Source organism: Hyalella azteca, unplaced genomic scaffold (assembly GCF_000764305.2).
Source record: "Hyalella azteca isolate HAZT.00-mixed unplaced genomic scaffold, Hazt_2.0.2 contig1888, whole genome shotgun sequence".
Lineage (NCBI taxonomy): Eukaryota > Metazoa > Arthropoda > Malacostraca > Amphipoda > Hyalellidae > Hyalella > Hyalella azteca.
Genome location: NW_025932183.1, coordinates 50,530 through 63,895, shown reverse-complemented (window position 1 = coordinate 63,895; position 13,366 = coordinate 50,530). Strand labels below are relative to the sequence as shown.

Sequence of the window (13,366 nt, the reverse complement as noted above, 5' to 3'; positions counted from 1 at the left end):
TCCACCACCGAACTTTAAATTAAATATAAAAAAGAGACTCAAGCGTAAGTTCAATATGGTTCGCTGAGGCCTACATTATATTGTTGCAGGGTTTCAAGGTCGCATAGGTAAACGTAAGCAGTAGAGAAATCAATTTTTGCATCCTTAAGATTATGCCAAAATAGTGTAATTGATGCACAAAAAAATAGATCCATGAATTTTATCATTTGTACAATCCAAATGAATTAAATAATTTAGGGCGCTACTTTTTTCCTTAACTAAAAGATTAATTGTTATAAAATACACTATAAATTTTGCATTACGTGAAAAAATAATGCAATTTAAATGGAACCAAATAACAGCATCTAACGGGCTGAAACAGTTTAAAACCGATGCAGTGACCGTAATCATGAAATTTGTATGGTATTTTGAGGCAAGATAAAGTAAATATACTTTTTCGAAGCCTAAAAAATCGTCCTAAAAAAGCTGACCGTCTCTTGTTAATTATGTTTAAAAAAAGTCAAAATGTGTCAAAATATTTGTCAGCATTAATGTCACCTATCAAATCAAACATTCATAGGGGAACGAATAACAAGAATTTCGGACCCAACTAAAATCACAAGACTGACGAGACGACTTCATAACTCTCACTGCATTACAAAGTTGGCTGCACTGCCCAGCCTGCAGTGATGCAGAGCACAAAGCGAGAGGGCTACTGAAGGAGACTCAGTTCTTGGCAAGCCTGAGGCGTCATTAGTTGGGTGACCGCCAGTCTTCTACACTGAGTAAATATAACCAAGAACTGCACACGCAGCATCAAGGTGCACATGCATCCTTATTCCACAGCTCTTTTCCTCTGCAGAGCAAATGGCCACTTATTACTTTACTGGTCCTAGTCATTTTTACAGCCTTATTAGCAGACAGTCTCGATGCTTAAATTGATTCATAATCTTTGAAACTTGAGAAACTCTGTTTCAAATGTTTTTTTTTTAACTTTTTTGATCATTTCTAAACTAAGCAGAGGCTAATTGAAGGAAAATATATAACAAAAATTGGATTTGCTTGTTAAATCTAAATTTAAAGTATTCCAAGATTGAATTGAAATATTTTCGATTTTACTCACGGATCACAAGACCTCGCGTGCAACAAATAAAATTCCAGATCTATCGAACATTGCGAGTACCTGATGACAATATTAATAAATAAAAGCGGTTCCAGTGTTTATAAGGCCGTTGACCCATCGCCGATTATTACCATCGCAGAACATTTACAGACTATTGCGGTCTCGAACACGCAACTTGCTGCTCCAATTTTTGCTTCGCTTAACCGCCCGGCTTCCACGCCGCTTCTGAACAGAAACTGTCGCACATAGCTGGGATCGAACCCACACCTATCCATGGATGCACCTATCTGCTCCAATCTTGGTACTCTGAACTTTACCCACTGGGCCACCCTGCCCCTAGACGCTTGAATAACCAAACCCAATACAATTTCTATATCCAAAGAAGCGTGGATAATACGTCCTTTTCGTCATTAGTGTCAATAATTGCAGTTCAAATCTTCAAGGGCACTGTGCTCGCGTCATTAAAAAATTTATATTGAACTAAGCACGTTGTTTTACTCTGGAATGATAAATAAAAAATTTGCTTCTAGGCAAGTTCAAATTCCACTAAATTTAAAAACAATGGTGAACTTCTCACGTAAGGGCTGTCAAAATCCCATAAGCAACCTGTAAATCACTTCTATAAAATCAAATGCAACGAAGCGGAAAAGTAAATTGTTAAATTTGGACAGCCTGCCGACATCAACACTGCCTCCGACTCGGTGAGGCTCCGACTCAGAGCGCCAGCTGCCCGCATCCATGGTTGAAACTTTAGGAGACGTGTAGAGAAAAGCTTAAGAATACTATATCGTCAAAAATAGATGCTATGCAACTGCTTCAAAGTATTGCAAAACGTGCTCTTCGCACCAGTTTCGTTCCTCGAATAAACAGCCATGCATTGATGGTAAGTATCTAAGTAATTAATGCTAAATGTTACAGTTGAAGTCGAGTTTCATTTGCGTCAAAATGATCAAATGAATGACATTGATTGATGTACCGTCAGCGTCAATGACACAGAAGTTGCCACTTTTCAGATGCTGCACCTACGACATACCTAGTTGACGCTGAGAGTTACTAAAGACCCTATAATAGTATAATACTAGTCATCATAAGTTATAAGAATAAATAGAATTGGATTACATTATAATATTACATAGGAAGTTTACAGCTGTTTCACTCTCAAAGTTCAATGATTTCAATTTTGCTATAAAGTATAAAGCATTAGTTTGGTTTACAAACTGTACATTATAAATCATTTCTATTAAAGATAGATAAAGGCAGCTGTTTTAGAATTGAGTGCTATAGGTATCTTATTCATTATTAGCATCATTGATGCAGGAGTTAAACATCAATTATTTTGTTAAATTTATTTTTTCCTGCCTTGATCATGAAAAATCATCAAGAGATTAAAAACTAGCTAATGAAGTTTCTAGAACATGAAAATTTGCCTTAGGGCTTAGGAATATTTCAAAGGAAGTTTTTATAAAATCATTTTAATGTTTGGAAGTTGGAATTTGGACCAAAGTGACACCAAACAGATGTTTTGCTTGCCAATTCACACTGGGACTATCTGGAGTCTGGACACACACTGCAGTGCAGCAGCTGCATTGGTCAAAGTAGAATATTGAAAATGTTTTTTATAGTTGACATAATTTTCTGAATTTAATTGCCAAACTGAAAAAAATGGGCAAAAGCTACCCATGAATGACCCAATCAAGTCTATGCATGTGGAAAATTTTACCCATTCTAATACCTTTGCCTAATTTATTCTGTGAAGATTAAGAAATAAAAAGAACATTTTTTCTTACAATTTTCAAATTTAACCAATTGAAATATTGTTTTACCCACTATTTCTAGATAAGTCTGCTCTTTAACAACTGGCATTGCTATCAACTTGACCAACTGACAACATATATTTTTTTTTTTTGCATCTAAATGTAGAGATGTTAACTAGAACATTCAAATTTCAAGCAACAAATGATAAGAGTAGAAGAAAGTAGATGACTTTAAAACTGAAGTGTGCTGGTAAAAGTTTTACAATTTACAGCTTGTAAAATTGAAAACTTATCTCATAACTTTGTAGAACTTGTCACCTGAGGCGTTTTTTCATTTATACGTCAGGATGAACTGAAAGCCATAATTGCTAACTCAGGCATGGTGGAATTCTAGAAAGCAGATGGTCACAGAATTCCAAAAAAGTTATAAATATACTTCCTCCCTGCATTGGGTGTACAGTATATGCTGATGCTGTACATCAACTGTGAATTGGCAGGGGGCAGTGCACAGTTTATAGGGGTGCACAACATATTTGAATAATATCCATGGTAAAAATATGACAAAGTTAATCAAATTTGTGTTTTTTAAGTAGGGATTTGAAAATCATGCAACAGAATCTGAGTCATTGTTTTCCAATCATGGTAGGTACTGATTATAATCACTCCCTTGCTCTGTTGAAAAGCTCTTGCTTAATTATTTATGTTCTTAACCTAGAACATTTCAAAAGATCAAAATAAGAATTCGAGTATAATATTTTTCTTGTACCTGAGCATATTTGTTAGGCATAAAATTTTATCATCCATTATACTATTGAATGATTAATTTCTGAAATAATCACATGATATTTCTAAACCAACTCTATTACAGAGCACAGTAATCTTGGATCAGGTGCAGGAAGCCCAGCTCACTCCTCTGTTGAGGGAACAATGCATCTTGGTGAATGAACTGGACCAGATCATTGGAGCTGCCAGCAAACTAGACTGCCACAAGTGGGATGCAGTCACCAAGTCTTCTCCCCTGCACAGGGCTTTCAGCATCTTTCTCTTCAACACACAAGGAGAACTACTCTTGCAACAACGCTCTTCTCAAAAAGTTAATTTTATATTAATGAATAAAATTGCTTATCATTGTACTGAATATGGAATCTACAGTTCATATTATTGTAGTTAAAAATAATACCTACTGTATTCAAATGACACCTTTCATAGTTACAATAAAATCGTGAAGATTTGAATTTAACGCTTATCTATGTCCAAAAAAGTTTAAGTGGGAATCTGGGATCAAATAATCAAAATGAAATTAATCATTTTAACACTCTTGAATCACCCACATATTACTATATGATATTCAATAAAAAATTTATACAAGTAAGTCGCTATTTGAGGAAAATATAGATTATTTCAAATTCACAAGAATTTCAAATCACTTTTTTTAGTTTCTCTCAAATTATCAAATCCAAATAATTCAAATTGTTTATAGAAATGATATAATATTCCTGATACAAGTTGACTATAGAAAAACCTCAACTGTTCCTAATTTGCAGGTGACATTTCCTGGACACTTCACCAACAGTTGCTGTTCACACCCGTTGAGCTTAGAGGTGGAGAAAAATGGAGTTGAAGGCGCCATGGTTGCAGCAAGACGTCGCCTTGAATTTGAGCTTGGTATCGCCCATGACCAAGTGAGAGATTGTAGCTTTGAAATGTTCATCTCGTTTCCCCAGAGGGAACGAATTTGATAATATTTGGACTATTGTGAAACTAAATTTGAGAGTTTCGTTTAATTTGTGCTTATTATCTGAATAACAAATTAGACCACCACATAGATATTTATTAGACCACATACTAGATATTTTCAGTGATTAATTTTAAGATACAGTAATTTAAATCCGAAAGAGTGAATAAATGCTAAAAATTCTGCAATGTTCATTGCCTGCTCTTTGCAGAAGATAGTTAACCTCATTAAATTGGTGCCTCCCTCCGATGTGCGTTCACCTACCGTAAAATGGGGTAACTTAGACCGGCGGGGTAACTTAGACCACTTTTCGTTTTTTTAACAAAAACCCCCACAACTCAAAAACTAGTTGACATAGAAAAATTTTGTCAATGGGCATTAAAGGCCTAATACTGAGGCTACATAACACAATAGTAGAGTTCTACTACAATGCACCAAAACCTGGAGTTATTTGGAGTTATTTTTCCAAAAAATATAATTGATTTTACCACCCGGTCTAAGTTACCCCAGGAGCTGGGGTAACAAAGACCATTACTTTTTTTGAGATTACATAAAGACTATGAGAGGCAGGAGCCAGCAATTTATGGTGAGTGAAGCTAGAGTATAGACCTGTATTTTGCATGTTTCAATTCAAGTTTAATTTAGCTAATAAAAAAATGGCATCATTTATAAAAAAGAAAGTGGTCTAAGTTACCCCATTTTACGGTACTTATTTCTGCATTCTTCTAGGAAATTGGATATAAAAATATTCGTTGCTTCCAGTATCTCATAAAAGATGTGATGTTAGCAGTACCTTATTGCAATTCAAATTGTATTTACCTAGTAAATTTTACAGTACCCATAACGGCAGGTATCACTGGACGAGTTTCAGTATCTGACACGCATTTGGTACAACGGTCGAGTGGATGGCAGTCAGTTTGCAGAACACGAAATCGACTACATATTTGTACTGCAAAAAGACCTCGAGCTGAAACCAAACCCAGATGAAGTGCAAAGAGTCGAGTATGTGTCACAAAAGCGCTTCAACGACTTCATGATGGGATTGAAAAAGAATGATGTACCCACCACTCCATGGTTCAATCTTATTTGCCGCAATTTCTTGCCTGTCTGGTGGAAGAATCTTTCATCTTTGTCTGACTTCAAGGACCATGAACGTATTCACAAATTATGAATATTTCTAGGAATACCTGTTTTCAGTCAAGTTTCTAGGCAAAAGAGTTATCCTACAGTGTACTCGTATACCTATTTTTATATTCTCAGTGGATTTGGCAAGGTAGGATTGAATTTTCTGTGGTTCGCTTGCATGCAAGGGCTGCATATACAAAGGCACTGCATTTGCAGAGGATTAAATTATTCGTGCTATCTCAAAATTTAATTACTTGTTGCGTAGGTACACTTACTGTAGTGTAAGGATTTGGTTCCAGATTACCGTATATCTCGCTTTTTTAAATGGCTCGAAATAGAATTTATCATTTCCACTCAAAACGTCATTTTACAGTGGAGTAGTTACAAAAAATATTATATTTACCAAAATCCAGGTCTGCCTAACGAAACTTTCAGATTAGAATTTTTTTATTTTACCTATTTCAATACCATTAAATATCACGAATAATTATCCTTTGTTATCAGTTAGCGTGCATTGTTATAGACTTTTCATATTAACCAAAGATATAAACATGTACTTAGCTCGTTAAGCTTCTCATTTGCCTGGTTCAGTGAGATAAAAGCTTGGTTCACGTAACGTTGACGCAGAATAAATTTTGTTGGTTCCCTTTCATAATATGGAAGCACGAAAATGAAAGCTTATGAAGTATCCCAAGCGTAGTTTTAAGCAAATTTCATTCATTTCAGCTAGAAATATACGGTAAAATTTTTTGCACGTGACCAAAATTTCGAGACGTGTTTGTTTAGTAACCGTGTTAAAGCTTATAGCAAACAATTTATGATGTATTAAACTGGTCTACTGTGAGTGGTATATTATAGTTTTTTTTGTACAATAGCAGACCATACAAAACCTACATAGGTATATATTTTCCAATTTACACAGTTACTGTATTGCAGTTTATCTCTGAAATTTTGTACCAAATCTGTGAATGAGAAGAGATGGTTTATCATTTTTCATTTAAAATTTATATGTATAATACAAAGAGATGGCTTATGAACGCTTCTCTGTAAGCTCAATCGTCTTCATCAAGAGGGGGGATCCCCAGCTCTTCATCACTCCACTGCGACAGGTCTGGATACGGCCATTCATTCTGAAACGGACAACAAGTGCTGTGATGCGCTTTTAAACGTAGGAATTGCTTTCAGCGAAAGCGTTTTATACACTGACATTTCATTATATCAATACTGCAACACGAAAATAATGTAATAAATAGAAAAATCGGGTAGATAATCAAAAAGCAGCAGACAATTGGAGCGATAAAAAATTGGATTGGCGCGATAAAATACAGGCATTAAGATAACTATTATTCAACGAGTACTTACGGTGAGCATTTCATAATCATTGAAGAAACGGTAAAAGATCCAGAACCACACGAAGCCACCAAGGAGCTCGGCCGCGATGAGATTTTTCTTGGGTGGATGTGCAGGAGGACTGCGATACACCGTCCTGGAAATGTATCAATATAAGTGTAAGTTTCTTCAATTAAAACGACAGAAAAAAATTAATTGCGAGATCATAGCTGTACATTTTTTTTCGCCTTGTGCCTCAACTATTGAGACGTGTTTTTGATCACTTAAGTTCGGATCTAAAAATTCTGCCTACCGCCTTTTTGTTCCCAATGTCACTTATATTCGCTACTCTGTGTGTCGTTAACCTGCACCTTCCACCAAACTGTCACTTCCTACAGGATATTCCGCAGCCACGCACACGTCATAAAGAGATGGGCGATTTTGACGCCCACCGCGTCCTGGTTACTCCTCAAACGACCTGAGAGCAGCAATGAGAGGGGCTATTGTTCTCCTTCGACAGCCTCAAAGATCACCGACCCGCGTATATGACCCATAGACTTGCTTCTTTGATGGATCTAACCATCATCAGCACGCAATTTCTCATTGACAGCCGTAGCCTCGTACGTCGCACTGAATTTCGGTCATTCTGATTTGCTTCCGTACTTCGCTACTGCCCCAGTTTCGCAATTTACATAACGCCAACTTTTCTGTCTTCGCAACCGCGGTTCAGGCCTCACTTGCAAGGGTTTCCGTCCCCACCTAGCATGGAGTGAGGTACCTAACTGAGAAGTATCCGGATGATGGTGACAAGAAATCTTATCCACTCCATCTTTTGGAAGGACTTCTCACAGTCTAATATCCCCGACATCAGATATAAACTAGATTGTCAAGTCCTCGCCGAATACCTATCAACCAGATTTTCAAGTCCTCGTATGGCTCATGATTTGGAGACATGACGTTGCTAGATTGCGCACAAGATCTTCCAAGCATTGAAACCGCCACCAAGCCAGCCTATCCACTTCAACCTCACCACCGTCCACTTCAACAACACATAAGCCTATTTCGTACCTACCATTCTAACATATCGTTTCCCTGCCTTCATCACGACCATTTTTAATAACTCCCTGACTATCCCCCATCACCAAGCTCGGACCATCTTAAGACCAGAGTTTCTACCACTGCCCTACATATCTTCAATGTGTGAATCACCAACCAATATCAACTAGTGACGACCCACTCGCCAGTACTGTGTCACATGTCGATTTCCCACGAGCGTCGACACTGTCGACCATGATTTCCATTTCTCCGTGGTTGCAGACTCCGGTCTTCACCACAGTCCGTTTTGCTGGCTACATTGCACCTGGCAATATAGCCAGCAAAGAGGAAGGTAGGAGGTACGCTTTCCTCAAGTAGAGTAAGACTGGCATCCTACCATTACCAGAGGGTTTGATCTCGATTCAGAGCCGCACAGGCAGTGCTCCAAGGGGCAGTCATCGTCCTTGCACTGCAAAATCACTTCATTTCTCCAATTGTCAAGTCTCAGCCTCTGTATTGCCATACATCTACGCTGACGACCTAGCCCTCTTTGCCTCCTCCCAGTAACTTCGCCCTAAAATCAAGCCATGGGTGGCTCTACTCTGAGCTTACACACATCCATTGCCCAACCCTTCCCAAGTTCTTGACTAAGCCGTTTCTCTCACTCAAGTCGTTGTTCATGGTCATGCTGATGCGCCGCTGTTGTCATTCTCTTTACCTAAGCCATCAACAGGCAGATCGTATCCCCACAAGATCCCAGAGTTAATGCTGAAAATGACAACCGTGCATCTATCCGCATTTGAGCCAAATGATGCAAAATGCTGTTGCTTGTGGCTCCCAGTAGAAATACGTGCAATAAAGCATGTTCCCCTAGGTTGCCCTGGATATAACTGTTATAAATAAGTTCCGTAGTGATTATATAATAGTTCTATAACAGTTCTTGCCGAGGGTAGTGGCAAGTATCCGGGATCGAGCTCAAGAATGCATCTGCTTCTCTTGAATGTGTCAGTGATGAACTGAAGCTCCTCTCAGCTCTTTCTGCTAGGTGTTGAACAGCCTCGGGCCTGCCCTGGAAAGTCTCCAATAGTCCTAACTCTTGCCGGCACTTGGTTTTTGAATGGGGAGTAGCCCTCCAAAATAACATTCACTCTCAAGATCGATTTAGCAATGACTAGATTTTTCTGGACCAAACTATTCTCTGCGCAAGTCCCGTGGAGGCCGCAACATTCTTGACCTTCCCTCCGGCCTTTGCTTATCTTCCCCTTTGCTGATGAACCTCAGCCACGCCCTTTGCATGCCAAAAGTATATACATATATTTTCAAACTTTTCAATACTAAAATTTTTAATGTAGATTTGGAGTTATTTCCAAAACAAACATTCTATAAAAAATTAATTGAATATTGCCAATTTTCACAATGTCATGATAAATGGTTCAAATGTGCTCCAGATAAAGAGAAAATTCACACTTACACTCCTCCATTTTTAGGTGCAGAAACATGAAGGCTTCTTCTGAGTGCAGGTGCAGCTCTCAGTAATTGACTGAGGCCTCTGGCGCCTAACATAATTGAAAAAATGTTCACACTTTCTGGAAGAAAACATACGTTTATAGTGTCATTGACAATATTTACTATATATAATAGTTTAAAAGAGGATAACATTGAGGCAAGAGCCTACTGACAAGAAACTATATAGATATCTATTGCTGGAAGATATTTTTTTATATCAATCTGATAAATACTTCTATTTGTTTTTAATGAAATAGAGGCAATGTGAGAAATGTGGAGATCATTTTGAAGAGCAGCTGGCTTCTGAATTGCTATCTTGCTAATGCATGTAACCAGTCTTCAGATTAAATTACCGTAGCTGTAATGTCCCAAGGCTTTTTATCAGGCAAAATTTATGACCAAGACTCTGCTGATATCACATTGCCCACACATACGTGAGAAATTTAGTTCAACATGGCAATACCATGAGCTACATTGCATGGGGTTTAACAAAGCCAGGGTTTCCAAAAATTAATTTCCGAGTTTGTCAGCTTATAATAATAATTCGTCCAACTTAATTTTCCAATTTTATAAATTAAAATGACCATTCTGTGACTGCTCCTGCAATTGAAAAACCTCACACTTGTCTCCAGTGCAACATTGTTACCCATGTTTTTGGCTACTTGAGAGAAAAAAGTATTATTTTGTTAAGATACGCCGATACGGTATACATTGGAAATAACATATATGGTATGGTATGAGAAGTTGATTCACACAATAGTTAACAAATAAAAAATGTTTAGATCCAATTTATGTACCTACATATATACCTATTTCTTTATATGCATGCTTTTAATGAACAGAGAATTTGATGAATTAAATTATCAGACAGGAGAAGAATTCTTCATATGATGTTGGTAGATCAATAGGCATGTTTCAGGAAGTGGTTTTAGATTATTAACAAAGTTTTGAATGCAACAAAAAGTAATTTTAAAGTAACAAGAAGCATTAAATATTGAAATTTTGGTGGAAATAAGTACCTACATAACATACGTAAATAGGATGCAACAGTTGAATTTTGAACCATAAAATAACTGAAAGCCATATCAAAGTTCAGATAAATCAGGTAGTTAGGAGATAAAAAGTTGGAGTTCGATCCGTAGAGATGAGGGGTTCAGCTATCGTTGGTTGGTTGATGACGGGCCACTGCTTGATGACGATGCTGGTGGGTTTCTCCAGCAATATGCGAGTGACTTAAAAAAGTACGTATCTGAAATGGTCTTAAAGTATTAAAATTGAGCAACTTCATCAATGAATTAAACCAGCTCTGACACCCTTGACAAAAATGTTAAACCCTGGACAATATGGAGCAATGGCCACTGCAAAAAAGTGGGAGTTCTCCAAGAGGCCAGTGTAATCTGTAAATTTTGCTTCAAAGGTATTAGACTATTTCATTATTTGGATTACATTCGAACAATTGCACTAACAACTATGAAATTTAACAGCCCTTTCTTCTGCCACCAGAGACAAGCTCACAACCAGAACAGGTGTTGAAGTATTACAAATAAGTGACTTCATCTCAAGATCATTGATGAATTCAACAGGCTTCATGACACCCTAGACAACAACATCAAACCCCAGAATAGGTATAGTCAAATGGGGTAAGACAGGACTGCAGCCTTCATGGGGTAAGAAAGGACCAGCCCATGGCATGCATTCTAATTGCACTGAATTCATTTTGACAAAAGAATATGTTAGAACAATCATTGCCTGTCATTTCAGTGTTTGTGGCAACCCTCTTCTGCAAATAATGAATTTCTGGCTAATTTTTAAATAAAACCTATGTAAAGAAGGGTCACAAAATAGTTAACCCTGTTCAGGAAATAAGCTCTGTCTAAAGACAAAAATTTTTTTGGCCAGGTTTGTGGATGTAGGCAGGTAACCTCAAGTAATAGGCAACCTTTTAGGCATACTAGGCATTCCTACCTGCTACCATGACTGCCTGATATGTATTCTAAAATGGAGGAAAAAAGGACCGGACATGGGGTAAGACGGGACCACTAAATGTTTCTGTTTTACCACACAAATGGTCCTGTCTTACCCCACAAATGGTCCTCTATTACCCTACAGTTTATCAAAAATAGTTTTTAAATGAATATACCTATTACTGTGTAGTACATGGAGTATTTTGGTCAAAATTTTTATCTTTTGCTCAAACTTCATTATAACTTGTTAGCTTTTTTAATTAGAGAAATTTATTGCACTATTTTAAATTGCATCAAAGGGATATAGAAAATAGGGATGTCTATTCCCATTAGTGAGCTGCAGAACTATGTGCAAGATTGGCTGGGGGAAAAATCACTGTGTGAAACATGAAAAATAATTATGATCACAACTCTGTGAGAGGGCATGAGCTATGTTTGAAGAAGTGCATCACAAATGCAGTTAGCAAGAAAACACATGACGTCTGACACTTAAGTTATTATCCATTGCTTTTATTACTAATTTGATACATTTTTCAGACAATGACAGTAGGTAATGGAATATTCATGAAGCATTTAGCAGTGCTCTACAATGAACCAAAGCCAACCCACTATTAGTACTATGCTTAACAAAGTTTTCTCATGACAAAAATTTCAATGTGACTGATATTAGAGTTGACTTCCCGCAACACAAAACAGTAACAAGTGGTTTTTTAATCGAATAATGTGTTTCTAGATGGATAACATTGAATATCAGATTTGTACTTTTATTAAAAACCTTGTAACATAAGAATTACCTGTTGGTCCTTCCTTACCCCAGCCTGGTCCCATCTTACCCCAATGGGGTAAGATGGGACCAGCTCACTTTTTTTAATCTGTACAGAAAACGATCTTAGATGCAAAATGTCTGAGTTGTAGCTTAGAAGCCTATTGCATAACTACACTTTGTGATAGGTTTAGGGTTTTTTAGTTATTCATGGTATAGATGCTACGCTACAGGCTTGTTAGTGATTTCAGTCCTGTCTTACCCCATCTGACTATATATGCAGCAATGGCCTTGCAGAAAAGCAAGAGTTCCCCAAGAGACCAGTGTAATCCATAAACTTTAATTCAAAGAAAGTTATAGACTTCATGTTTTAGATTATATTAGAGTTATTGGAGTAACAGCAGCTGAGAGATGGAATGGCCACTTCTCCTACCACCTGAAACCCACACTCAGGAAGATGTATATAAACGGGGAAATTTCTCGCGTAAATCAATCTAATTATATTTTTTTCGCGCAGGCGTTTGTGCAAATCACGGTCATCGATTCCGCTATTGCCTTCAGAGCGGCGCGATTAGAGCTTTCCCGCCATTTTTGGAACCGCAAGTTTACCGCAAGTTTTCATGTCAACCGGAACTCGAACACCACAGCAGAGAGTATTTTATGCAGCTAATGAATTTCGCAAACTTTGCTGGGAGAGATTATTGAATTTTAGAAAAAAGGCGGGATAATTCAATGAAGGCTAGTGGCACAGCTGCAATCTTGATACTCTATTGTGATTCGTGCTATGATAACCTACGTAACAATTTTCATATGATAGTTATAATTTTTGCACATTCAAAGTACACATGACATAACATAACACACACCAGATTTGGAAACCATTATTGCTCAAATGAAGCAAAAATAAACGACAGACCATTGACTTATCTTGCAAATATATATATTCATATTATGTATCACATAGCATAATTACGCTCTGTAATTATGCCATATTGACCTAATTTGTATAGTCCATTTACGCGCATTGTTATTAGGTATAGATCGTGTCGATTT

The 13,366-nt window shown here is 37.2% G+C and overlaps 2 protein-coding genes across 2 annotated transcripts; one reads left to right on the top strand and one right to left on the bottom strand.

Annotated features, from left to right (window-relative positions):
• The first annotated feature begins 1,626 nt into the window (after positions 1-1,626).
• Positions 1,627-6,695, top strand: LOC108675103 (isopentenyl-diphosphate Delta-isomerase 1). Its single transcript, XM_018163089.2, has 4 exons — positions 1,627-1,985; positions 3,725-3,949; positions 4,401-4,538; positions 5,442-6,695. Exons 1-4 carry the CDS (start codon positions 1,908-1,910, stop codon positions 5,760-5,762), a joined length of 762 nt encoding a protein of 253 aa, XP_018018578.1. The 5' UTR covers positions 1,627-1,907; the 3' UTR covers positions 5,763-6,695.
• A 2-nt stretch (positions 6,696-6,697) lies between these two features.
• LOC108675104 (NADH dehydrogenase [ubiquinone] 1 beta subcomplex subunit 2, mitochondrial) lies at positions 6,698-9,694 on the bottom strand. Its single transcript, XM_018163090.1, has 3 exons — positions 9,552-9,694; positions 7,079-7,202; positions 6,698-6,846 (listed from the first exon to the last, which is right to left on the bottom strand). Exons 1-3 carry the CDS (start codon positions 9,641-9,643, stop codon positions 6,769-6,771), a joined length of 294 nt encoding a protein of 97 aa, XP_018018579.1. The 5' UTR covers positions 9,644-9,694; the 3' UTR covers positions 6,698-6,768.
• Positions 9,695-13,366: the final 3,672 nt, after the last annotated feature.